This window comes from Eulemur rufifrons, chromosome 7 (assembly GCF_041146395.1).
Source record: "Eulemur rufifrons isolate Redbay chromosome 7, OSU_ERuf_1, whole genome shotgun sequence".
In the NCBI taxonomy this organism is placed as follows: domain Eukaryota; kingdom Metazoa; phylum Chordata; class Mammalia; order Primates; family Lemuridae; genus Eulemur; species Eulemur rufifrons.
The window spans coordinates 99,717,566-99,745,350 of record NC_090989.1 but is presented as its reverse complement, the minus strand read 5'-3'; the positions used below and the strand labels follow the sequence as shown (position 1 = coordinate 99,745,350).

The 27,785-nt window shown below is 40.8% G+C and overlaps 1 protein-coding gene across 2 annotated transcripts; it reads left to right on the top strand.

The window, feature by feature from the left end:
• The first annotated feature begins 10,562 nt into the window (after window positions 1-10,562).
• Window positions 10,563-16,652, top strand: IL12A (interleukin 12A). Of its 2 annotated transcripts, none has more exons than XM_069472999.1 (6): window positions 10,563-10,680; window positions 11,348-11,493; window positions 14,265-14,378; window positions 14,719-14,760; window positions 14,851-14,994; window positions 16,497-16,652. In XM_069472999.1, exons 1-6 carry the CDS (start codon window positions 10,563-10,565, stop codon window positions 16,650-16,652), a joined length of 720 nt encoding a protein of 239 aa, XP_069329100.1. The 2 variants fall into 2 exon arrangements, with proteins under 2 accessions (XP_069329100.1, XP_069329101.1); XM_069473000.1 differs by lacking the exon at window positions 14,265-14,378 and adding an exon at window positions 12,127-12,177.
• Window positions 16,653-27,785: the final 11,133 nt, after the last annotated feature.

The following is a 27,785-nucleotide window of genomic DNA, read 5'->3' as shown; positions in this document are numbered from 1 at the left end:
AGGTGACTTGCTCAGAAGCTAGTAGTCAGAGTAGAAGGGTGAGTGTGTGGGAAAGTTCTCAGGCCCCTGAACAGCTGGTGTGATGTGGGAGGTGGCAGTAGTGGTGGTGGAGCCACCTACCAGCACCCAAGTGGTTGGTGTGTTGGTATTACTGGTAGCTGCAATGGATTGGGCAGGCTAGTCTCCAGTCCCACAGCTGCCTGTAAGAGGGTAGTGGGTATCGTCCTAGGTGTACTTAGGGAGAACTTGGTCTTCCCTGTCTCTTCCCAGCCAGGTGGTGGCTGCAATGGTGTCACCTTGAACTCAGCCCAAGAGTGGAGCATGGCCCAGTGTTAAACTCTCAAAATGGCCCTGGGTGTGGGGCCTGCAATCAAAGAGGGAAGGGCCCCTTTCAGGCAAGCAGCATGGGCAAGAGACTTTGGGGAGTTCTGTATCCCATGCTCATGGATCAGAAGAATCAATATCGCCCAAAGCAATCTATAGATTCAATGCAGTTACTATCAAAATACCAATGCCATTTTTTGCAAATATAGGAAAAACAATTCTAAAATTAATATGGAACCAAAAAAAGAGCCCAAAAAGCCAAAGCAACCTTAAGTAAAAGGGAACAAATCTGGAGGCATTATACTGCCTGACTATAAGGCTATAGTAATCAAACTACCATGGTACTGGTATAAAAATAGGCACCATAGATCAATGAAACAGAATAGAGAACCCAGAAATAAAGCCACTGACTTCCAGCAAACTGATTTTTGACAAAGTCAACAAGAACATACACTGGCGAAAGGACACCCTTTTCAATAAATGGTGCTGATAAAATTGGATTAGCCATATACAGAAGGATGAAACTTGATCCCTATCTCTCACCATATACAAAAATTACCTTGAGAAGGATTAAAGACTTAACTATAATACCCGAAACAATAAAAATCCTAGAAGAAAACCTAGGAAGAAACTCTTCTGGACATTGGCCTAGGCAAAGAATTTATGACTGAGTCCCCAAAAGCAAATGTAATAAAAACAAAAGTAGACAAATGGGACTTAATTAAACTAAAAAGCTTCTTCACAGCAAAAGAAATAATCAAAAGAGTAAATAACCTACAGAATGGGAGAAAATATTCACATATTATGTTTCCAACAAAGGACTAGTATCCAGAATCTATAAGGAACTCAAATAACTCAGCAAGAAAAAAAAAAAAAAAACAACGCCTTAAAAAATGGGCAAATGACATGGACAGGCATTTTTCAAAAGAAGATATACAAATAGCCAAGAAATATATGAAAAAATGCTCAACATTACTAACCATAAGGGAAATGCAAATTAAAACCACAAAGAGATATCATCTTACTCCAATTAGAATGGCTGTTATTAAAAAGTCAAAAAACAATAGATTTTGGTGTAGATGCAGTAAAAAGGGAACATTTATACACTGTTGGTGGGAACATAAATTAGTACAACCTGTATGGAGATCAATGTGGGGATTTCTCAAAAAACTAAAAGCAGATCTACCACTTGATAGATCCACCATTTGATAGTAGTGCAATCCCACTACTGGGTATCTACCAGAGGAAAAGAAATCATTGTATCAAAAAGATAACCATACTGGTATGTTTATTGCAGCACAATTCACAATCATTAGAGATATGGACTCACCCTTAGAGCCCATCAACTGATGAATGGATTAAGAAAATGTGTGTGGGAGGGTGTATACACACACACACACACACACACACACACATCATGGAGTACTACTCAGCAATAACAAAGAGTGAAATAATGGCTTCTGCAGCAACTTGGATAGAATTGGAGGCCATTATCCTAAGTGAAGTAACCTAGGAAAGAAAAGTATATGCCACACTCGCTTATAAGTGGGAGCTAAACTTTGGCTACGCAAAGGCACACAGAGTGGTATAATGGACATTGGAGACTCAAAAGAGGGAAACATGGGAGGGGGTGTGGGATGAAAAATTACCTGTGGGATACAATGGACACTACTCGGGTGATGGGTCACCAAAAGCCTAGATTCCACCACTATACAGTATACACATGTAAAAGAATTCAACTTGTACCCCCTAAACCTATTAAAATAAAAAAAATTTAAAGGAAAAGGAAAAAAGGAACCAATCAAAAACATCATTGAACTTAACGGTGGGTGGATTTTATGGTATTATGTTAATATTAATAAATTATTATATATCGATTAAAAGCTAAAAAAAACAAAAAAACAAAAAAGCTAGTGCCAAGAGCCTGCCTTTCAGTCTCATGTTGAGAAATTCTCAATTTTAAAAAAGAGAAAAAAAAAAACAGATGACACTGACTAGGAATATTCTGTTTCCTTCCACATTAGGAGCCCAAATAGCATCATAGTGTTACTAATACTCATTGAATAGGGCATATGAGGGGCCCTTGAGGAATTATTTAAAGCCCCATCAGTCAATGTTTAGAAAATTAATGCTACAGAAGGAAACCGGAAGCCTTCTAAGGCAACAATGCTTGTGTTCCAGGGCTCTACCCTCTGTCTCACTGTGCATATAGTATTCCAATAACTCCTCCCAGCAACCCCACCAGGTAGGTATGTTTCTCCCTATTTTACGGAAATTCAGAAATGTTACATAAATTCCCAAGATTCCACAGTCAGAAAGTGATGGGAGCTGAATTTTCACCCAGGATTGCAAAGCCAATGGTCTTTTCACTCTACAGTGCCACAGGCCAGAAAAGTTCTAGCCAGTGAAATTATGTTATTAAATAATAGACACAACAGAGTTAAAAGGGTATATATATGTTTAAATGTGCATAGCACACACGTAGAATATTTGCAAAACAGACTGAGAAGATGGATGGATGGGTGGATGGATGGATGGATGGGTAAAGAGAGACACAAAAGCCTCTGACTTGGGGGTTAATCCACTTAAAGACTTGAAGTTTGTATGGTAAATTCTGAAAAAGTGCTGCAACCTAGAGGAAATTCTCTGTTCAAAAGCTGTCAGAATGGCCCCAGCAGCTGTCTTAGCAGTTCACAGTTCACATCACCTGCCTTTAGATGATCTCTCTCTCTTTTTTAATTTTTAAAAAATTTATTTATTGATTTATTTTAAGAGATGAGGCCTCTCCATGTTGTCCAGACAGGTCTTGAACTCCTGGGCTCAAGCGATCCATCTGCCTCAGCCTGATCCACCTACCTCTACTTCCTGAGTAGCTAAGACTATAGCCATGTGCCACCCAGTCCAGCTTGGTGATCTTTTAAAATGCAAATAAAAACAAAGCAAAAGAAAAATAAATGAAGTTATAACACATTTGCATATTAAATAATTCAAATAGTACAAAGTGTATTCAATAAAATGCAGGTTTTCCTTCTACTTCAAAGATCCAACCTTCTTCTTTAGAGGCAATGTTCCCTGATTTTCTGTGTTCTTAAAAAGGTAGATCTATATCTATACTCTATCTGCACGTGTGTGTCTATATGTGTATATACATATGTACATATTGTTCCCTGCACAAATGGAAGCATAGTGTACACTGATCTGAACCTTGATTTCTCACATCATTTTTCACATAATAAAGATTTTTCCTATCACACATACAAATCTACCTCAATCGTTTCCATAGCTGCATAGTATTCCCTTGAAAAGATGAGTCATGTTTTATTTAAACAGTTTCCTACTAATGGAAATTCAAAGTACTTCTAATCTTTTGATACTAAAAATGACATTTTAATGGAAATCAGTCTTTATGCACATGTGCAAATAGTTTTATAGGATAAATTCCTAGAAGTGGAATTGGTGAACAAAAGTGTATGTGCCTTTTTATTTTGATAGCTATTGCCAACTAAATGTCGAGACAGATCACACTAGATTACACTCCCTCCAACAGAATGAGGCAACCTGTTTCCACATGTCCTCATGTACTATAAACTATCAAATTTTTAGCTTTGCAAATTATAAGCTAAAAATCATGGCTATTATTTTTATTTAAATATCTTTAATTATGAGTGTAGCTGAGTAGTGTTCATATGTTTATAAGTAATTTGTATTTCTCTTTCTTTGAACTACCTGTTCATATCCTTTTTCAACTTTTGCAGTGACTTATTGGCCTTTATCTTATTGATATTGTATTTATATACTAAGGACATTAGCCCTTGATCTGTCATATGTTGTTGTGAATGTTTTTTCTGGGTTATCATTTGTCTTTAAATGTTGTCTATGATATTTTTTTCCTAGCAGAAATGTTTGATTTTTATACTGCCAAATTTATTGATTTTTTTATAATATCTGAGCATAAGATGATCTTAATCATTCATGAGACTACAATGCCTAGAAGTTGTATCATATTTAAAGAATTTGTTAAAATGCTCAAGATGCAGAAAAGTTTGCAAAAATATTCATAAAATCTTTGTTCTGGACCACCAATAAGCAATAAATGGCATCTTTTCTGGAATTTTTTGTTGAAGCCCATTGTCAATATTTTTAAAGTTCTTCAAGAGAACATGGATATTGCCTATAGAAACCATGTTGTAAATACTCAGAACTTCCCTCCACCCCTGTTGGGAAGTTGTCACTTAACATTTCAAAGAGTGCAAAGAGGAAGTTGTGAAAGAAACTGGCATGTGTGCCTTAATCCAAAAATAATAACTATACCTCACTATCACTCACTGTAGAATGACATCTTATATTGATGATACTCTATCACTTTATAAAATCCTTATCTGTTTATTACATAATCCAATCTGTATGACAAAGCTAGGACAACTGACTACTATCTCCATTTTGCAGATATGAAAATTAGGAAAGGCAGTGGCTTGTCCAAGCTTACATAGCTACCAAGTAACAGAAAGGGGCTATAGAACTTAGGTCTTCTGATCATAGATCCAAAGTTCCTTTAGCACTACAGTCTTTCTGGCTCAGCTCACTACTTTTACCCCTGCTACTCAGACACTTTCTCACCAAAGAATAAAGAGCTCCACAGAACTAGGCTCCCCAGTATGTCATGCTGGGGGGGTAGTATTCAACAAGGAACATAGAGCTTTGCTTCTTACCCCTGACAAGTCACCTTTCAGAATTGGAGCTCAGGATTGAAGCCCAGATTATGTGATGCCATGCAGGCACCAGCTGATTTATGCTCAATTTCAAAGACATTTATGGACTAGAACTGCAGGAAAACTGATAGCAGAGTCCTTGCTATGTTATGAAGGATCCTGACATCTACAGTGCTGACCTACAGATGCAGATTATTTACAGTCTCAACTGATCACAAGCCTCCTTGGGATCTCACTTTGTCCAAAGATGAGCTGCCGCCCTAACTTATGACACTAAAGATATAGTCCACGATTTTTTGTTCAGGGCCTATGACTATAAACTTGTCTACTTATCAAAAAGAATAATGATGAAAGCAGCATGCTGAACCACCTACTGAAAACGTCAGTGTTTCTCTTCCAGCATATTGATATTTTGGATCAGATAATTCTTTGTGGGGACTAAATGGGAAAATCCTGTGTACTATAGGATGTTTAGTAGCATTTAGCAGCATTCCTCTACCTACTAGATGCTGGTAGCAACCCCCTTCCTCTAGTTACAACAACCAAAAATGTCTCCATACATTGCTCCCTTGGGGAGCAAGATCATCTCCAGCTGAGAACCACTGATATAGACCCTTAATATCTTCTGCCAAACTCTTGAAGATCCCCTTGACTTCCAGTGATGCAAGATCCCTGATTGGCCCATTGCTCAAACTGAATGGGAAAGGAATAGCTAACAGAGAAACTACCTGAATGTAGCAAATAACAACTGAAGTTATGAAACAACTACCTTGAATCTTCTGCTTCGAAATGGTGTCTATTTACCTTTTGGGCAGACAAAAGTCTTCAGATGAAGAGGATTGAGTTGATTACATCCTTCAATCCATGATGTCATTGGTCTTTTCTCTTAGATATGTATATAAATGTATTTATATATTTTCTGTATCCCCATTCCTCATTCTCATTCCCTCACTCCTCAGTGGAATCCATCCTAACATATTTAACATACAGCCTTTTGCTTATGTCTTTGTATTAATATAATGGGTACAATTTTGAATATATTCTTCTCATTTAAGTAAAATAGAGTTCCACAATCACTCAACCATAACTCTTAAACTTACACAGCTCTGGATAACAAAAGTTTTTCTCAAGCTCACTTAGCAGCAAGATCTTACTGGAACAACATGAGGTTATTCATAGTTCTTTATCCACTTAATGGAACTATTCCTACATTTTGCTGAAGAAATATTGTATTTGATCATGAGATACTGCATCTTCCCTTTCTAAAATCCAAATTTTTTGAATTCCAAAACAAATCTGACCTGATCTTATTCTGTCTTTACCTTTATATTTTAGCCACGTATTATTAATATATTTTTAAGATATATCCATGTTACTGCAGATACATCTAGTCCATTACTTCTAATTGCTGTAGACTACACCATGAAGTGGATCCTTCACAATTTACCTACTCACTCCCTCAGTGGTGGGCCGCTAGATTGCCTCCAGCTTCCCACCACTATGAACAGTGACTCAATAAACATCCTAAGACATGTTCTTTTGTGGACCTGTATGAGAACCTCCTTGGCATATACATCCAAGGCAGAATGGCTGGGTCATAAATGTGAGTATACTTAATCTGACCAAGTAATACAAGAATGCCCTCCAAAACATCTTTGTCAGTCTACTTCCACTGTATGATAGATCTGGAATCCCACATTTCCCCAACACTTATCAATATCCGATGTTCTAATGTTGCCAGTCTAAGAGGGATAAAATGATATTTCATTCTTGTTTCATTTGTGTTTTCCAATATATCTAAGCATCTCAGTATGCTAATTAACCTTTGGGGTTTCCTCTCTGTAAATTGCCTGTTTACAAGCTTTGCCCATTTTTAGTAGGATTTCTATATTTTTCTTGCTAACTTGTAGGAGTTCCTTGAATAATCTCTTATTGGTTTTAGACATTGAAAAATATCTTCTCCCAATCTTCCAGCTGTTGGTCAATTTGGTCCATGGATAACAGGAACTTGTACAACAGAAATCCTTAATTTTTATATAATCTAAGTTATCAGCATTTTACCTTACAGTTTGGGGCTTTCAATGTTTTTAAGAAGTCCTTCTTACTTCTGAGTGACAAAGATAGTCCTCTATATTTTCTTCTACTACTACAACAGTTTTACTTTTAACATTTAGCATTTAACCCACTTCCAAATGGATTCACTTATATATGTTGTTTTAGGTTGAAGTCCAGTTTTATTTTTCACCATACAGTGAGCATTTTCTACTAAATATTCCATGCTTTCCTCCTTGATTTAGGTGTCATCTGTATTTTATACTAAATGCTCAAATATATAAGTCTCTGTCTATTAATAATTTCTCTATTTTATTTCAATGATCTATATGTCTATTTTTTTGCCAATACCACTGTTTTTATTTGTATTGCTTTGAAGTATGTCTTTTGGAACTATGTCTATATGTGGTAGGGCTAGTCTTCTCTTCATTATTCCTTGAATAGTTTAGCTTCAATATTCATGGACTTTTATTCTTATATATGTATTTTAGAGTAGGTTTATTGTTAAGTTTCTCAGGAAATTAATTCATAGTTTATATTGGAATTGCACTTAATATGTTAATTAATTAGAAGAGACTCAAGTTTTTTATATATTGAAATCTTCCACCCAAGGATATAGAATTATTTAAGAAAATCACCCTATGTTCTTGATTAGACTTTTAAATTTTTCTCGAAAGACTATTCTATAGTTACCCTAATTTATGTCATAATCACCACAACCCTGTATTTTAGGTACTTTTATTATCATCATTTTCCAGATGAAGAAACTGAGCCCAGAGAAATAAATAACTTGTCCAAAAACAGATTGCAAGTAAATAGCAGAATGTGGACTCAAACAACTTAGGGTCCACACTCTTCACTTCTGTACTGCATCTCTATCTACTGGCAGTGACATTAGTTTGGCTGCTTCTGTGAATGCTATCTTCTTTTTATGTATTATGTTTTCTGATACGTTGTTGCAGATATAGTGAAATTTGGTTGATTCTTTAAAGTTGATATGTGTATCTAGTGAAGTTGCTGAAATATCTTATTAGTTCTAGTAGTCTACTCATTTTGTGTGTGTGTGTGTGTGTGGTTTTTTTTTTTTTTTTTTTTTTTTGTATATCAACTGTAAATAATGAGAGTTTTACCTTTTGCTTTCCAATGTGTAAATCTCTCATTTCTTTTTCTTTTCTTACAGCATTGGCCAAGACCTGCAGTACATGGTTATACACTATGTAGTAGTGATCGTGGGCAAAACTGTCTCTTGTAAAAAAGTAATGTTATCTCAGAAGAAGGTTTTCATTTCATCTTGGCTATAGTGTATCAGCACATATGTTTAACAAAACTAAAGGTTAGAAAATGTCTGGCGGCCAAGAATCCATTCTAAACAGAGGAATCATGCTCATCTAAGTAGCAGAAACTACTTTTCCATAGAAGATGACCCTTTCAGGGAAGAAATAGCTCCCTTGTGATGAACTTGACTTCATTCTAACTTTAAGTACATTTAACTCCACCCTAAATTCCTGTAGCCATAACACAGCTCTACACCTGTCATTTGCTTCACACAAACTCTTAAACTTGATTGCTCCTGACAATGGGTTGCTCTGTATCCCCCACGGGGGAATTCACAGAGAGCAGCATTGGAGAGGCATTAGAGATCAGCCATCTCTCTCATTTCACACACACCTAAAATTTTCTATGGTGGTGCCTCATCCCCTTTGAGCACAAGATACACCTGGGAAGGCTGTTGCCAACAATTAAGGAGGGCATGAGTCAGACCAGGGGCTGCCATGGTTTTCTCCTCATTGGCCTGATCCCCCATCTTTAGCAGAGGTCAGCCCTGCTGAGCATTCATGGTAGCACCCCAAGGCCTACAGTGACTTCTTCTGTGTAGACTTCCATGAGGCCCAGAGGAGAAAAAGAGGAAGTACCCACCCTTATCTCTTGGATCCCAAAGGCTTCTCCCTATCTGAGATTGGTGCATCTGCACAAAGGTGAGCCCTGGCAGCTCACCTGTTGTTAGGTCCTGGGGCTTGGGTGCAGTCAGGCCCATTGCAAGCTCCTAGTAGGAGACAAAACACACCCTCCCCTTCCCCACACCCAGGGTGAGTAATGCCTGTGGGAGAAATAAGTGAACTGAAAAGTCCCACAGAAACTTCAAGCCCAGCACATCCAAATGGGACTTCTCATGGTCTCCTCCAAACTCACTGCCTCTTACAGTAACCCCTGCTGCAGGAACTGGAACAATCTCCATGCCGCCATTCTCAGGGCTTTCCTCTCCCTTCCACCTGAGAACTTACCAAGCCTTGGCCCATTGCCCCCCTGAGAATCGCTGATGCCCACCCTCTGTTCTTCCTGAATGGGGACTTGGCCATGCCCTGTCAACTGCTCCCTCTGCTCCACTCCTGACCCTGAGATCCATCCTCCACCCGGCTGCTGAAGGGATCTGTCCATCATGCAAATCCCACCATATCTAGCTGCCTAAAACCCTAGAAGACTCCCCACCACTCTTGGGCAGACCCTACGCTCCTTAGCCTGGCCTCCACTACCCTCATGGCCTGGCCCCACCCAGCCCTCCAACCTCACACTCTACTAGGACCCCAGACCCTCACTTCCCACCACGCTCCCTGTCAGTGCTCCCGATCCCTGTTTCTCTTGACGGGAACCCGCATGCCATCCCACTGGAGCGGCCTACTGCCTCCCTGTCCTCGAACACTCATGGTAGCAGGGTGTCCTGCTCCTGGGAGCCTTTACTGCTTCCTGAACTCCATGGCTCCAGCTGAGCACGTACTGTTTCTCTGCGCCTTTCCTGCCAGGATCCTGTGCTTCCATCCCACTGCTCTCTGCCGGACGCTATCAGAAACTGGATTCTCTAAGAGAGTAATAATTGCACAGCCAGGCAGCTTTCGTCCCTTTTCATGTTTCAGAGAAGACCCAAGCACAAAACATAGTGAGTTAGATTTGGTGTGGGGTACCCCAAAGGGCCACCTGGAGCAATGTCTAGCTGGCACACCGTGGGCCATCTGAAGGAATGAATGATGAATGAATGACTGGCCTACCCCCATCCAGAAATAGGCAGAGACCAAGTTCGCAGCACATCCCGGATACAAGAGACACGGGGTGGCACCACTCCTGCGATCTGTCTGTAGGGGGAGCTGCACAGCGGCAGCGCGCGGCGGGATGGCTGGGCCTGGGGGCGAACGGGTGAGGCCCGGGGCTGAGGGTGGTGGGCGGGGGGTCGAGCCTGCCACTTGACCCCGCGCAGCAACTCTGCGAGAATTTCGCTTTTGCTTTGGCCACGGCCGGAGGCGGCGGGGCCGTCCCAGAGCGACTGCGGTCAGGCACCCCGGGAGTTGATTGGAAAGCGCCGCGAGTCCCGCGGGCCGGTCGGACTCCACGTGTCACCGAGAAACTGATGTAGAGAGAGAACAAAAACAAGAGACCAGAGTCCTGGTCTCTTGGGAAAGTCCTGCCGCGCCTCGGGCAATTATAAAAATGTGGCTGGGCGGGTCAGCCTCCCAAACACCGCCCTCACCTGCTGTGGCCGCAGGTCCGCATCCAGCTGCCCGCTCCGTGTCCGCGCAGTGCCGGCTCAGCATGTGTCCTCCGCGCGGTAAGTTCGGCCCGCGCTCGCTCCGGGCGGCAGGGCGGCTGCCGGGGAAGAGGGGCAGGAACTCGGGCCCGCCTAAGGAGAGCCTGGAAGACAGTCAGCTCTCGCCTGCAAAGGAGAAAAGGGGGGAAATGAGGAGTGGGCGCCTACAGTGCACTAAAAAGGGCATTGTCTCTTTTCTTCTTGAAACAGCCCGGTGAGCTATCATTATGCCCACCTCACCGATGAGAAACTGAGGCCCCGGGGGAGGTTTCTTGCCTAGGGTCCCTCAGCTACAGCTAAAAGAAGGCAGATCCCAGGCAGCCCTAAGTCAGGCTTTGTCACCCACCTTTTCCAAAACACTGGGTCCTGAGGCTGCGCCAGTATCTTCGTCACATGGCCTCAGTTTCTCTGTTCAAAAAGCCTGAGGCTTTCTCTAGGTGGGCGCTGAGTCTAACACCCTGCCCGAGCTCATCCAGGTACACTCACAGCAGGCTGGCCTACAGCCCTATAATGGAGTGCTGCTTTCTAATAATATTCATCTGTCAGGCGTTGAAGCAGGGTGGGGTTGGAACTGGGTGGAGGGGGAGGGCGGTCCAAGCGGAAATGGATGGTGCAGATGGCCGGGGGCATGGAAGGCACAGGCAGCCAAGCCAGACCACAGCTCAGCCTGCCCTCGCTTCCCCTCCAGGCCTCCTCCTTGTGGCCACCCTAGTCCTCCTGGACCACCTCAGCTTGGCCAGGAACCTCCCCACGACCACACCAGGCCCAGGAATGTTCCAGTGCCTTCAGCATTCCCAAAAGCTGCTGAGAGCTGTCAGCACCACCCTTCAGAAGGTGAGCTTTGCGCGTCTTCCTCCCACTGTGCAGCCCCCTGCAGAAGGGGCCTCTGAACCCATCCTCTGCTACCTGAAGGGACTGCAGGGAGACTGTGGAAGCTCATCAGCAGCTGTCAGGAGTGGGAGAAGGAGCTTTACAGATGGCCCAGCTATTAGCTAAAGAGTCCCAGAGAAATTGTGTCTCCAGAGAAAGTAAGACTGGCAATAAAGTATAATGGCATTTGCTTTGGCTGTGTCTACACGGAATAAAGTGGGTATTTACAGTGTTCCTGTGGCCTGCCAACAGAGATGGAATGGTGTCAGGTCCACACTTTTCTCTGACACCACTTATCAATCCAGGAAACAGGTACTAGGTGCATACTCTGTGCTGGGGGCTACAGAGATGAGTTAGATTCGCCCCTGTGGCTGCTGGTCACCTCCCACTCTGCTGACACAGTTCCTTGTCCCAGCAACACATCTTAGGGAGGATTTGACACTGTACATCCAGCCTTCATTATCTAGGGGAGAATTACCTAATTTTGTTTGCAGCTTCATTTGTCTTTCTTGGTTTCACATTTCAATGCAAAAAACATTTTTTTGGCCTTTAAAAACCGCTCCAATGGTTATTGCTGCAAAGGGTAAAAACTGATAGTTTAAAAGATGTCCTCTTGCCTTCTTGCTCTCTAGGAAATCTTTCTTGAGTGTTTTCTAGCTTGTTGCACTATGAATATCTTAAAATAAGCTCAATGAGAGGCCTTCCTAAAGAACTCTTTTTACCTTGTTATCTTTCAAAATGTGCTGTCCATTACTCCTCACAATTCAATCAATCTTAATTAGACAGAGGCCTCACCAAGTAAAAACTGCAGAGTTAAGTGTTTTGTTTCCTGAAGAAAAGTTCAACGTGGGTAAAATGTAGGAGCTCCAATTTGCATAGATGCTTTATGAGAAAAAACTGACTCTTCTACTCCCAGATGCAGTCCTAGGGTTGAAAGATTACAAAATTCAATTTGGTATTTTTTATATCATTCCTTTGTTAAATTTGCCAGAACAAACCAACAGGCTCCTAAAGAACACAGAGGTGACAGACACATGTGATTCATAGGCCATATCCGGCCCACAGATTTGTAGAGTTTGGCCCATATTTTTATTTTTATTTTTGAGTTTGATGCCATTGAAAAATTAGACTTTTCGTATAAGATTCCAAATTTCCAGCTTCTCTTCAAAAGATCTGAAGAACCTCAACACCGGGCCTACACCTTCAAATCTAACTCTTTACGACCTGTTCAAAATAGTGGTCGCCCAGGTCTGCTTAACTCCTCCCAGAACAGCGTATTAGGTTCCTATTGCTGCTGTCACAAATTACCAGAAATTTAGTGGCTTTAAAAAACAAGAACATACTATCTTACAGCTCTGGACATCAGAAATCCAAAATGGGTCCTACTGGACTAAAATTGACGTGTCAGCAGAGCTGTGTCCCTTTCTAGAGGTTCTTGGGGAGAAGCCGTTGCCTTGCCTTTTCAAGGTAGAGGCTGCCCACATTCCTTGGCTCATAGTCTCCTTCCGTAGTCAAAGCCAGAAATGACTGATTGAGTCTTTCTTATGCTGCATCACTCTGAACTAACTCTTCTGCCTCCCTCTTCCACGTATGAGGACACTGCAATTACGTTGGGCCCACCCAGATAATCCAGGATCATCTATCTACTTTAAGGTCAGCTTATTAGCCAGCCGAATGTCATCTGCACCTTAATTCCTCTTTGCCCTATCAAATACCACATTCCCAGGTTCCAGGGATTGAGAGGTGAATCTCTTTGGTGGCAGGGCATTAGTCTACCTACCACAGATAGGGAGTTTACTACTTGTGCCCAAATGTATTCTGCATTATCAGGCCTTGATTCATGTCTTATACAGTTATTCCTGCCTGAAATTCCCCTCTCTACCCCTCAACATTCTAATCCTCTTAAGACAGCTGTCCAATCTGCAGGAAAGCTTTGCTTCCCTTCCCACCCCTCCTCAGAAGCTTCATACCCTTCTCACAGCACTTCTTGCCTACTGATGCATCTCCTAATCATCTGGGCACTTGCCTGCCTTGGCAGCTAAACTTGGAATCCAGAGGGCATCACACAGTCCTCTCTTTTGTTCCTTAGTACCTAAGGGAGTGCCTGGCACACATCAGGCTGTTGAATGGAAAAATGATCCCAATTGTCAATCAGAAAGTCCTCGACTTCTTAAGATACATTTCAGAATTTTATCTAACAGTGCTTTCCAACACGCTTGTAAGATGACATGTCTCTGTGTGTTTGTGTGTCTGTGTGTGTACTGCAAATGAAATCTCAACTTGCCTTTAGGGTTTGCATGTTTGTTCTATCCATCAAGCTGTGACCTTAACAGTTCTCTCTGTAGAAATTGTACTTGAAACAGGTATTCATAAAACACAGGCGCTTTGGCAAAAGAAGAAATTGTTTTCACCAGAAGCAAGCGTCATGGTGTGCTGTAGAGGCTGATTAGCACAGCCTGTTGAAATGATTTATTGTGTTTACATAATGGAAAAAGATGTCCAGAAAAACATGTCCTAAGCAAAGGGAGAGGAGGGAGAGAGAGAGACAGAGAGAGAATGTAAATGACCTGTTTCTTTTTATCTTAGGAAGAACCAGAATTTCTACAGGTCAAAGAGATGGAGGCCAAGGCAGCCAGCTGAGGCCTTGCTGGCACCCTGGGGTACCAGCCTCATGGGAAGCCGGGTGCCTTATTCATGTTATAAACTAACTGAGTTTCTCCTTCTGTTTTTTTCAGGCCAGACAAACCCTAGAATTTTACTCCTGCACTTCTGAAGAGATTGATCATGAAGATATCACAAAAGATAAAACCAGCACAGTGAGGGCCTGTTTACCACTGGAATTAACCAAGGTATAGAGAATTTTCCTCCCAAGGCATGTAATACAATTAAGAGCTGTGCATCAAACCTCAACTGCTTCTAAAAATTTGCGTATTTCTGGTGTCCATCATTATGGGACTTTAACAGGTCCTTTTTCAGAAGTTAGATTTTAGGGAAATATTATAAAAACAGATTTTTTTTTCACAATAATGTGAATATAGTTAATACTTCTGAACTATACACTTAAAAATAATTAAGATGGCAAAAATTTTATATGTTTTTACCTTAATAAAAAAATATGCCTGAGATGGAAAGTCAGAAAGATTTACATTAAGAATTAATCTTTGATATATGATTTTTTTTTCCTTCTAGAATGAGAGTTGCCTGGCTTCCACAGAGACCTCTTTTATGATGGTAAGACACACAATTCTTAAATGCAATGGGGGTGGGAAATGTTTTTAGCCCATCTCCATGGTTCCTTCCCCATTTTGTCTTGTCACCCAGACCCAGTGCCTTAGAAGTATCTATGAGGACTTGAAGATGTACCAGCTGGAGTTCAGGGCCATGAATGAAAAGCTTTTGATGGATCCTAAGAGGCAGATCTTTCTAGATCAAAACATGCTGGCACTTATTGACAAGCTCATGCAGGTAAGGCCCCACCCTATCAGTGAGAGAGCACCTTCTTCATGCTGAAGATAGCCAGGCAGGGTCCTTGATGAAGAAGTGTAAAACCAGCCCTTCCTGGATCGGGAGAGGCATGGAATCCCCTCTCTTGAAGGCCCTACAGAGCTATATTTGGGGGGAGGCAGCCTTAAGGGCACCCTCTACAAGGGAGGGCACATGCAAGCAGATCACATTTAAAAAAGCAGCCTCCTATTTCTTGACCCTGTGGTATGCTCCAAGCTCTATGCAGATGTTTTCATGCGTTTTCTTATGTTGCTCCCCACAACAACCATATGTGGTCTGTACAAAGGAGGAAACCAAACCTTAAGAGAGTTAAGCCACTTGTCTGAGGTCACGCTGCTTATAAGAGGCAGAGTCAGGATTTGAAGTCCCTTCAAAAGAATCCCACTACACTTCTCACCTCTGTGTGTACAAGGCACCAGAATGCGTTTCCACAAATATTGCCTAGGAAAACAAGCAGGGTTGATGCCTGATGTTGACCCACTGCGTACAAAAATGTGAATGAAATAGAAGAATCACCTATTATCTGGAGACATCCACAATGTTACTCATAGGCAAGAACTTGCTTTGTAATGTTCTGAATCACCATAGTACACAATGCTAACACAAAACATGGAAATATTTACAAAAGAGAGGGTGATTAGGGCCTGGGATAAAAATATGTCGACAGAAATCATTTCCTGAAAAGTAACTGATTTACTTTTATTTTATTCTTTTCTCTTCTTGTGTGTGTATGCACACCAAATTACTTGTTTGAAAGGCAGTGAACTTAAGGACAGTATCAAAGAATGTTACCAACTACAACTGTAGTTGTTATTCTATTTTCAGGTGGGTGATTAGGGGACTGGAATCTACCAGTAACCAGACAATGATGCCCAAGTCACTTAACCCCTCCGTACCTCAGTTTGCTTCTCTGTAAAATGAGATGTCTTTACCGACCCTACTTTATTTTAGGCTTTTTGTGAGGAACATGTGAAAGTATTGATTATTGAGCAAATATAGACTTATATTGTATTATCAAATCAAAGGGCTAAAATTGGGAAATCCATTGCCAGGTTTACTTACCTGACACAAACAGTGTGTCTTTGGTAAACAGGTGTAATACTGATAGAATTCTGATCAATGGCAGTTCATCATCTCCCTGTTCTAAATAGAACTGGGCTTTTAAGGTAACATATATATAAATTAATTAGATATTGCAGCAAATATCATCATAAAGGAACTGTATCTTTCCAAAACACATCTCCCACTGATGACTTTCTGACCCTTAGCTTTGGATAATGAGTATTTCTTCTCTCGGGTTCTGCCCAGCCATCTGGCCATGAGTATATTTGGGTTGAATTTAGGAGTATAAAGAGGGACTGAGTTGCAGGTTTTGAGACATATATTGATTTCACCTGTCTTTAGAGATGAATGTTTTAATTTTGGAATACCGTACATGACATGCTTAATATTCATTGTCTTAGGCCCTGAATTTCAACAGTGAGACTGCGCCACAAAAATCCTCCCTTGAAGAACTGGATTTTTATAAAACTAAAATCAAGCTCTGCATACTTCTTCATGCTTTCAGAATCCGTGTGGTGACTATAGATAGAGTGATGAGCTATCTGAATTCTTCCTAAAAAGCTGAGGTCCTTCCCAATCTTAAAGTTGTTTTGATAAAAATTTGAAAGTAGAAATTCCAATAGGTTGTAAGTTAAGAGCTGGGGAGGGGGAGGCTTGACCTGGTCCTACTTCAGCTCATACAGGAGTTCTCATGCTTAGGTTTACATTAGTTGCATCACACAAAACTTGAAGGACAGGACTGTTACATCTGCGCAATTCCTTTGATCAGGTGTCTTTGCCATTTACTATGGATAAGTTGCTTTTAAGATCTTATGAGCAAATTGCTAAGGAGGGAAAATATCCTGTCTGAACATGTTTTTCTTTCCCTTTAAGAGAAGAGCAAGAATTTATAAGCTATTTCTGTACCAAAGTGTTTGTAGAAACAAATGTGCAAGGATAACTTATTTTTAAATATTTATTTATATAATTTTGTGTTCGTGAAAGCATGTGAACTAACTTATATTTATTTATATTATATTTATTAAATTATTTCTTATCATGGATTTGAAAAACACTTTTTAAATGTTCTAAAAATAAAATGATTGAATTAAAATGATTCTCATATTTTCCTAATGCCATTGGACTACTTTAAGTGTTAAAATACCCATTGTGGAAAAACTGAAAACTCTGATAAAATTCCAACAAAATTACCCTAGAAAGAATACCACAATATTCTTATCCATTTCCTAGTTCCCTTAATCCAATTTTTAAAGAGAGCCTAGTAAGACAAGATTTGCTTTATTACTCAGGCAACTGAGTGAGTTATGGTTTTTGAGAGTTTACTATTTTTGTTCATCATCTGAGTCTAAAAGTAAACTGTGCATTGGACAAATAAGTCATAATATTCTACAACTGGGGAAAATGCCACTAAGATATCTTCTACTTATTCTAATTTTTGTGACTCTTTTGGCTCGGAAGGGGAAGTTGTTTCTAAATTAAAACCAGGAAAGCTCTCTATTTGCCTAAATTTATATAGAACTTTTGCCTGAACCACATGGATAATTGCCTTGCTCTGGCTTAAGAGATGTACTCTTAATGAGCTAAATGGTAAATTTCATCTTTTTAATTCTCTAAACCATGTGAATTTTAAAAGATGTATGACTTAGTCTATTTTGCGCTATCACAGAATATCTGAGACTGGATAATTTATAAAGAATAGGGATTTATTTCTTACTGCTCTGGAGGCTGGGAAGTCCAAGATCGAGGGGCCAGTATCTGGTGAGGGCCGTACTGCTGTGTCATCCCACGGCAGAAAGGCAAGAGAGAGCACGACAGGGCTGAACCCACTCCCACCATAAAGGCATTAACCCATTCATAAGGGCAGAGTCCTCATGGGCTATTTACCTCTTAAAGTTCTCATGTCTTGATACTATTACAATGACAATTAAATTTCAGGGTGAGTTTGGGAAGGAACAAAGCATCTTCAAACCATAGCAATGCACCTGACAGAACACAGTATAAGTTTAGTGCTTTGATAATGCTATTCTTCCCTAGACATAAAAAATGAAATATTTAGAATGACCACCTCTCCTCAGCTGCTCCACCCACCAGATCCCAATCCTTATCCCTGTGAAGTGGGAGAGGAATGTGTGTGGCCTTTCCACATCCTCCTCTGCATGGCAAACTTCCTCATTTTTTAGATTCTCACCCTACTATCTATTCAAATAGATACAAATCATCAGAATCCAGATCCCATCACTTATCTCCTTTTCTTGAGTGATTTTTCCGCAAGGTTGAATGATCTGCAAGTGCTTTACAGATGGGTTTCTTTCCTTTCAAGTGTCAAGCTTGGGGTTTCAGCAGCTCTGACTGTGAAGAGCATCTAATGGGCTTGCAGAGTTGCTGCCACTCCTCACTTGGAATGGTGATTGCTGGTTGTCTGGCCCGGAATTAAGGAGGGGCAAGCAGGCAAGCAGTCCTCCAGGGACTGGGTTTCTATAGAGGAACATGGGTGTTAATTTGGTTCTACAAACTGCCACAAGATATGGTTCAAAAACATGACTGGCTCCAGAAACGTCTTCACAACTAATTACATTCTTTATTACATGTCAATTTTCTACTTTTTTTTTTTCTCCTTTAAGCCTGGGTCTGCAACTTACAAGTAGCATTACCAAATTGTTTCATCATTCCCCATCTGTTTCCTCTTCTAAGAAAGGAAGATAATACTAGAACCTACCTCAAAGAATCAGAGCAAGGGTTAAATGGAACCTCTTACACAAAACAATTAGTCTTGTGCCACACACATAGTAAGTGCATAATAAATATTAGCAAATTTTGAAAATTATTGTTAGTCTTTGTGGTTGGCAACTGCACAAAATTGGAATTCAGAAAACCAGAGCCTAATTCACAGTGTTATTGTGAGGATTATATGACACAGTATACTGCTGGAATCTAGTCGGTGCTCCGTGTCAATCTGTTAAAACTCCTAAAATTGCTTCAACATCTCACCAACGTCCTATTCCCCCGAAGCACTCAGCATACTGTGCATGTTCAGCACAAGCAGCTGCCTGATGCAAGGTACGAGGACAAAAAGGCAGGGTCCCTGCCTTCCAAGAACAAAGAGCAGGGAGCAAAGTAACTTAGTAAGAACGAATTCCTCCAAAACTACTCCCAGTCATAGCCACTTGGAGATTCATTTGATTAACAAACTACTTTGTTAAGAAGAAACTAAACCTTAAAAGTGTTTCTCACACTTGAAAATGACTAAATCAGAGATCAATGTGAAAAACATTTAGCAGTCAGCTGCTCCACTGAGGGTCCAGAGCTTCGGGGGAGAGAGAACAGGTCTGGGAAATGGTCGGGGCAGACATCCAAAGGTGAGTACTGGAAACTCAAAGGAGATGTAAAATGTCCTTTGACACACAACGGAAGGAAGAAAACACAGGAACAAGTGGGAAGAACAGAAGCTTTGTGGGGGCCCAGCACTGACAGGCACCTTGAGTCCTCTCCTCTGTGTCACCCTGGGCCATTCAGGTGTTCTCCTTGTTCGAGGACTAAATATTTGTTTCCACCTAGCATAATTTTGGCTTTCTATTATATTTTAAGGCAAACTGCATTACAGTATGTGAAATAAGAAAAAAATCCACTCATATTTTCCAAAAATTGAATTCTGTGTACTTGAAATTGTTTATAATAAAAAAATATGAAATGTGTATCAGCTTTTTCATTGAAATGTATTTGGTGAGGACAAGTATACAAACTAATTATATTTATGTATCTTTAAATTTGATATTAAAATACGAGTATGAATTATGACATCAATGTAACATCAAATATATTCATGGAACCTGTTTTAGAAAAAATAGTAGCTAATGCTTATTGTGTGCTCCACTAAATGCCAGGCATGTTTCTAAGTGTTCACCACAAATACATATAATCCTCCTAAAAACCCTTTTTATAGATGAGGAATCTGAAGCAGAAGATCATGTCAGGTGACATCATGAGTAGGTGGCAGATGTCGTGATTTGAACGTGCGCATCCAGGTGGCCTGACCCCAGCCTGTGCATGCAAGCACAGTGTCCTTTTGACTTCCATGTTAAAGTCACAGTAAGTCAAGAGCACACTTTCACCATAACCATACAGCTATCATCGCAATTACTTATATATCTCCCCTCTCTCTCACTACATTGTGAGAACCTCAAGTATAGGAAGAGTCAAATTACATATGTATTTGTGTTCCTAGCCCCTGGCACCCAAAGTGATAGAGAGAGAAAGGGAAATCTTCATGGGCTTTGACATGCTTCTCATTTCTTATTGTAATCTAGAAATATAAAGGTCTTTAGTCTTTGAAACTTATTCCCAATTACAAAAAAAGTTAAAAAATGAAAGATACGTATACTTACCTAGTTCAAAATAATTATACAGGTCATAATGGGGGGAAAATCCAAAATTCATGAGCATTTTGATTTAGTTAAAATAATTTAAATATCTATGGTTTAGGACTATGTGGTTACTATCCTTCCAAAACAGCATGCCAACAAATCATACCACAGCAGTGAATTGGAAAGAATTAATACTTTACTTTGGCCGGGCGCGGTGGCTCACGCCTGTAATCCTAGCACTCTGGGAGGCCGAGGTGGGCGGATCGTTTGAGCTCAGGAGTTCGAGACCAGCCTGAGCAAGAGCGAGACCCCATCTCTACTAAAAATAGAAAGAAATTATATGGACAGCTAAAAATATATATATAGAAAAAATTAGCCGGGCATGGTGGTGCATGCCTGTAGTCCCAGCTACTCGGGAGGCTGAGACAGGAGGATCGCTTGAGCTCAGGAGTTTGAGGTTGCTGTGAGCTAGGCTAACGCCACGGCACTCACTCTAGCCTGGGCAACAGAGTGAGACTCTGTCTCAAAAAAAAAATAAAATAAAATAAAATAAAATAAAAAAATACTTTACTTGCTGTTATGTTGCAGATGCCTTAGAAACACACTCCTGGCCCGCAGCTTCAAGAGACCCATGCAAGCATCTCATCTGCTGGTTTCTAAGTGGCCCTGCCAGGAGCAGGTCAGGGCCCAGCAGGGTCCTCAATATCCCCTCAAAAGCATTCTCCCCTCAGTGACCCCCACAGGAGCAGCTCCACTTTTCAGTGCTTTAAGAATGCTGGTTCCAGGTAAGATTTCTCTCCATGGCTATGGAAAAATTTAAAACTCACTGAACTACTCCAAGTATTTTCCTATAATTGTTTCAATAAAAAACAGAATGATCTTTTAGTTTTCCAAGCTTGATTGAAAAGAAAATACTACTATAAATTCTTAGAGCATCTTCCCTTCTGAAAATAAAACTCATGCCAAAGGTTACAACAAACAACAATAATGGACTTCTGTAAAATAAAAGTGACAGACTAACCTGAGGATTCCTACCCAGGAATTTACATCAGGATTGAAACAAGTTAGGTCTAAATCTGCAGTGGGCTCCAGGATGGAGCTAGAGGCCCAGCTAAGAAGCAGGGGAACCTTGGAACTCAGAGCCCAGAATTCAACCCCAGGGCCTGTATGTTAGCATCATACCTGTGGAGCCATCATCAGGAGTTCTCAAACCATGGCATGTGGGAAGAGAGGCCTACAACTGTCTCCTGAAAAACCGGGATCCCAGCAATGAATCCTGTTTACCCAGCCGGGATCAAGCCCTTCAGCAGGCAGTGTGCAGCTTCACCCCAAGGAGGACTTCCAGAAAACGGGAAATGGGCTAGGCCAACTGCTGGAAACTACCATTCTCATGGGAACACATTTGAAAAACTGTGATGGGCTCTTTAGAGAATGGAGTGAAATGTGCTTCCACGTAAAATGCAGAGGAAGAAAGTTTTCCCCAAAGCAATACAACAAAATAACCAAATGAACCCCATGATGTGCAGAAAAATCCCAAGGAGAGAGGTGCACAGGTGAGGGACTCACATGAATCTGCCTGGTTTTAAATAAAAACACACTTTCCCACCCCCGGAGGGGAGGAAAGTATGATCCTTCCTGTGGTGAAAGGGCTAGGAGGACATGCACGTCATCCTAAACCTCTGCAAGCACCTGGTGAACTAGTTTACCCTGATTCATAGTCACTCAGCCTCTGCCTAAGAACCAGAGAGCTGGGATCAAAACCAGCTGTTACCCAAGACCCAAGGGAACAAACAAAATAACATGCAAGTGAATACGAATACAGAGAGGACACATGAGCACTGTCACAGGCAGGTTTATTTTGCTTCCCTTCATCCTTAATTTATGGTGTCTTCAAATACGTCAAACAAAACATATCCAAATTGTTAATCACCACTGGCATGATGCTGGGATCATAACAATATTTACACAGACCCCAAAATACATTTCACCAGTTAACAAGAGCCAGTGTGGCCCATTATTCCCTGTGGCAAGTCTTCCTTAAGAAAAGAAGGAAGTTTTTCCTTGGTTCTGCTAAAGCTATTTCTGAGTCTGAGTAGCATCCCCATTCCCATCCCCCCACCCCTCCAGAAAAGTAAATGATGCCAGGGTGAAAGTCAAGAAAAGTAGCATTTGGCCAGTTGAACGTCTCCAGTGAGGTGAGACGCCTTTGAGACTGCATGCCGTCATTGCAAGGTGGGAGAGAATTACATTCCTTTCCAATGTCTTTAGGCTTCTGCACCAAAGACTGGAGGGCGGGGGAACCTCAGTAGCCCTCCTGGCAGAGCAGGCCCAGGGAGTGCAGAAAGCTCCCCTACCACGCTTGAGAAGCACCCAGAGAGATCAGAGCACTTTCACTTTTGATATAACCTTTTGGAGTGTTTATGTTATTTTGCATACTTTAAGGAATACAAAGTCTAAATAAAATTTTAAATAGAAAACCTCTGTGAATTACTGAGGATTCTGAGAAGGAACACAACATTTGTTAAACTGTGCTGAAAATATATAATCAAGGTTTGGATTGGTTTGAGCTTGGTTGTAACAATCTGCTGAAGGGCAGCGCCACAACAACAACAAAAATGCTTAAAAACAAAGGCAGGAACCCTGTGGTTTTCTGGGAGACCAGAAAGGCTCCCTCTGGCCAGCCCTGGGCTCTGCTTTCTCCCTTCCTCTCTTCGCCGCTTTGGCTGCACCGGCGCCACCCAGTGGCCCCCAGGAACACTGCTTCAGCACAGGGGAGGCCCGGAAGGCTCCGTGCTGCCCTTGTTGGCTCCAGTACTAGAAAAACATCATCTGCCTCTCCTGAGCTTTCCTACCTGCCTGCATCTTGACGTGCATCATCTCCTTTCGTTCTCATCACAGCCCAGGACCTAGGGGGTTTGCATCCATTTGGCCGATGGGAACAAGAGAGGCTTAAAGTTAGGTTAAGAATTTGCTTACATTCACCAAGGTAGCTAAGCATTTCAGCTGGGATTTGAACTGACTCCACTGCACCTTACTTACACTGCTAAATTTGCATAATTCTCTGAACTCAAGCTTATAACCAAGCAACACTTTCTATAGTAGAAATTTGGTATTTCCAAATACACAGCTTGATTCTGAGTAAATGACTAATTAAGATAATTTCCAGCTCGCTTTCTAGCACTTCCTGGACGTCAACAGAGATGACTTCTTTCAAGCAGTTGTACAAACTCTGGGCTGTGACATCACTCTGATCCTTTTATTGCCACTTCAGCATCCTGAACTTGCAGATGGTAACATCTTCCATCCTCTCCCAGATATCATCAATATCACTAACCTCCAGTGCCAAGTTGGCAATGGCAATTTTTATCCACTTTTCCCCAGCTTCCCAGCAAGGGTAGTCAACTGTTAGGAGGATTTTAGTTTTCGATTCATCTAAAAGCAGATAAGAAATTCAGTAGTTCCTCTAAACACTTCAATCACTTGTAGCCATTTAAAATGAAAATATGCTCTCCTTATTAAGAAAAAAAAGTACACCATGATTTGTCACTTTAAGCACTTTTAAAATATACTTAGGTGCCTCCCAAAATCACTCTTTTCCAAACTGTTTTAAGTACTGAAGGATTTGTACCCTCATAATAAGCTGAAATTAAAAAAAAAAAAAAAACCCTCATTCATTAGGAAACGTGAAAAAAAAAGTACTGAAGGATACTATTTGATATATTACACTATTAGAGTATAATGTTCAACAAAGATAATGCAGATGACTATTTTAAAGCCAACACAAATGAGGTTGGAATAAAAAAATCACAAACCAAAAATAATTCATGTGGTGCAAAAAGAAAAATACACAGCTTTCTTCTGGCCCGCCTGTCTTTTATCTAAATGTTAGCACCACACATACAAACTGCCTTAGTGGCCACTAAGGAGAACAGCAAGAGATCTGAATTCTAATCTCTGTTATGCTATTTCCTGGCACTTGGGGGAAAAGCCCATTCCACAGAAAAGTCATAGGATGGTAGTTTCTCATCTGTATCTGATTTGTAGTATCTGTTGATCTCTTAGAAAATGTCATACACTTGGAAGGTATGATATTGTGAAACATATATGTGATCTTCCTCATCTTTTTGCCAACAAACAGCTCCAGAAATCCTTGGACTCACATCAGTGGCAACAGACTACTATATGCCAACGAGATGACTGGCGGCTGGGGGCACAGAGATAGCTTCAGGATGGGAGTGGGACACAGGAAGAACCAAAGCAAGATCAGAGGGTTAGAACTTTCAGCTCCAACCTTCAGGGAGCAGAAAGGGGCTGAAAGTTGAGTTGATTAACTTTTGCCAATTATGTAATTAATCATGTCTTAAAAATGAAGCTTCCCTAAAAAGCTCAGAAGGACTGGATTCAGAAAAGGTTGCAGGTTGGCAAAAAAGTATGGCTGCTCCTATGTTCAGGACCCTTAGAGATGTCTCACCGGGTAGCTCTTCATCTGGCTATTCATCTGTATTCTTTACGGCACCTTTAATTAATAAACCAGCAAATGTAAGTGAAGTGTTTCCCAGAGTTCTGTGAGCCACTCTACCAAATTAATTGAACCCCAAAATGAAGTCTTTGGAACCCAATTTACAGCCAGTAGGTCAGAAGTCTGGGAGATTTGGACCTGCAACTGGGATCTGAAGTAGGGGCAATCTAGTGAGACTGAGACCCTGTGGGATCTGGCCCAGTCTCCAGGTAGTGTCAAAACCAAATTAAATTAGAGTACACCCAGCTAGTGTCTGCTGAAAAGTGTATTGCTTGTTTGGCGTATGGGAAAACCCTCCCCCCACCTTTGATCACAAAAGTATTTTGTGTTGATTGCTGAATTGGAGTAGGAAAGAATGCTTTGGTTGATTTTTCCTCTCTTTCTACTATATCACATAAAAGAGCATACATGTCTGCCAGTGCAAACCATTGACCCCATACAAATATTAGCCTGCTAATTGATTCAGTTTTCCTGCCTTCACCTTTTTATCTGGCTGTACTATGGGGCAGCACAGCTCACTGGTTGCGGAGTTTAAGTTAAGGATCCTCTCTCCTGACAAGGTTCTTATGGGAAACGAACAAAGTTAGCGATCCTCCAGGCATTGCAAAAGCTGGAGATGACACCCCAGAAGGGTGAGAGAAGTGATAGAAATACTTCTCATCCTTCCCCTAAGACCCCAACCTAAGCTCATCTGCAGCCAACAAATTATTAATATGCATCTAACGTGTATTTGGAGCCTTCCCCACTTCACAGGTTCCCTGACAACTTTCTACATTGAAGAATGGGCCCAAAGGGATGGCCTGCGCCATCTAGTGGTGTACTGATGAATGGCAGCTTGCTCCTAGCTCTCAAAACTGTCCCAATGAAAGTTGCACAGGGAAGTATAAAAAACTCTAGTTCTCAGGACCATCTCAAAATCTATTGTATCAGATTATGAACCTAAGTTTTAAGAAATATCCCCAAGTGACTCTGTTGAGTCATGGACGGTTTTTAAAAAGCACCACAGTGAAATACTGAATCTGAAACTACCTGGAGAGTGACTCAATATCTCAAAGAACATTGTAAAAATACCCAGACAAAAGTAAATGTTTATTGATTTATTGATTTAGATACTATGTTGTCATCTGCAGAAAGGTTAGAAATCCTTAATCTTTCTGAGCCAGGTGTGCCTCCAGGAAGACTGACCCAGCAGTGTGGGTGTTGGATGACCGTCCATGGGGGAGACCAGCGGGAACCAGGATTCCGCAGACGGGAGAACGGAAGAGTGTGCTGAAGCCCATTTGGTGTCCAGTTACCACTGTGCTGCCTTCTGAAATGGTTTATATCTGGTCATACAGGTCCAGACACCTGTCAAAGCACAAGAAAGATCAATTAGAAAAAGTGGTATGAAATTTTAATTAAAGAAATCAATTTGTGAGAACATGCAAAGCTCTAGAGGCTTGGCAATCTCTCTAAAGTTCAAATAAGAGTTTGAGGTTTTAACTTGCCTTCCAACTTGTGTTCTAGGCCAAGTGTTTCCCAAACTTAACTTATTTGCCTACCACTGTCATGATTTTTCCTATACCCATATGTCAGGTGAAATGTGACTTCCTCAATATTTCCTTAATTGGAAACTACTATAAATAAAGCACTGGTATGACTTGCCATATGGAGAGGGAAGTCATAAACACTGTATTTTAAATGTATTCATAGGAATTCCACCTAAAACAATCTCCTATCATATATCATTCTGTACATTGGAAAACACAGTGCTTGGGGAGTTCTTTCTGGACACTTCACTGTGAGTGAACACCACGTTCTCTGTTTGAAATTTAGCTCCTTTCTAACAGGTGTCTTTGTCTCCCACAGCATAGGTCCCTTTAGTGAAGATGCCTTAATAATGACACATGATCTCAGGTAGTCCCAAGGGATGTATATTGCTAAAGAAGATTCTAAAAAATTAACTAGAGATCTTATAAAGTGATTTTTAAAACAACCAAGAAACTTAGTCTAGAAGAACACTTGTGATTCTGGTTGTTACAGGCTAAGTATCTCTTATTACCATGGCATTTGAGGTGATGAAAAAGTATTATAACATCTTTCATGTTCATTTATTTAACAAACCAGTGAATACAAACAAAAACAACACAACCCCAATGTACAGAGTCCAAACATGGATTTTTTACAGGTCAGTAATTTTAGCTTGGATAAATAGGCCTGTTTTAAACTGGCTATTTTTTATGGCATCCTATTTAGAGTAAGAACCAATTACATTCATAGAAAAGGTTCATGCTTACACTGGGACTGAAAATTACAAAAACAAATGACATTCCAAAACTGTTTCATTTCAAGAGATAAAAACATGAGAGAAAACGCAGACTTGAACACAAATGTGTACCTTGGAAAGACAGGCATCACGGTATGACTGGCACACAGCACAAGTTCTGTGTCAATGTTCATGGTTACCAAATTCATCTGTACACATATAACCTACTGAATATAAAGAAACAAGTTGAAAAAGGATTCAAAACTTAATTAAGTGATAAACAAATGTACAGAACACTTAACAGGTCCCTGATATCAATACATATATGCAGCAAAATAAAAATACTAAACGATAAAAGAAATAAATTTTTGTAAACAAAATATAGTAAAGGAAACAAAAAGAATAATAGAAAGTCAAAAGAAGAGATTGGGTTACAACTCCTTTAATGGCCACCTACTTGATCATTTGTATTGCCTTTTAGTGATATTGTAAGTCAACACTGAATTGTGTATGATCCTGAGAAAGAGGTGAAATGTCCCAATCACAAATGCAAAGGACATGGAAA

Coding starts and splice junctions, on each gene's coding strand:
- IL12A (XM_069472999.1), top strand. CDS start 10,563: ATGTGGCTGGGCGGGTCAGCCTCCCAAACACCGCCCTCACCTGCTGTG. Junction 10,681..11,347: donor CAGCATGTGTCCTCCGCGCG/GTAAGTTCGGCC, acceptor CTTCCCCTCCAG/GCCTCCTCCTTGTGGCCACC. Junction 14,995..16,496: donor TTATTGACAAGCTCATGCAG/GTAAGGCCCCAC, acceptor TCATTGTCTTAG/GCCCTGAATTTCAACAGTGA.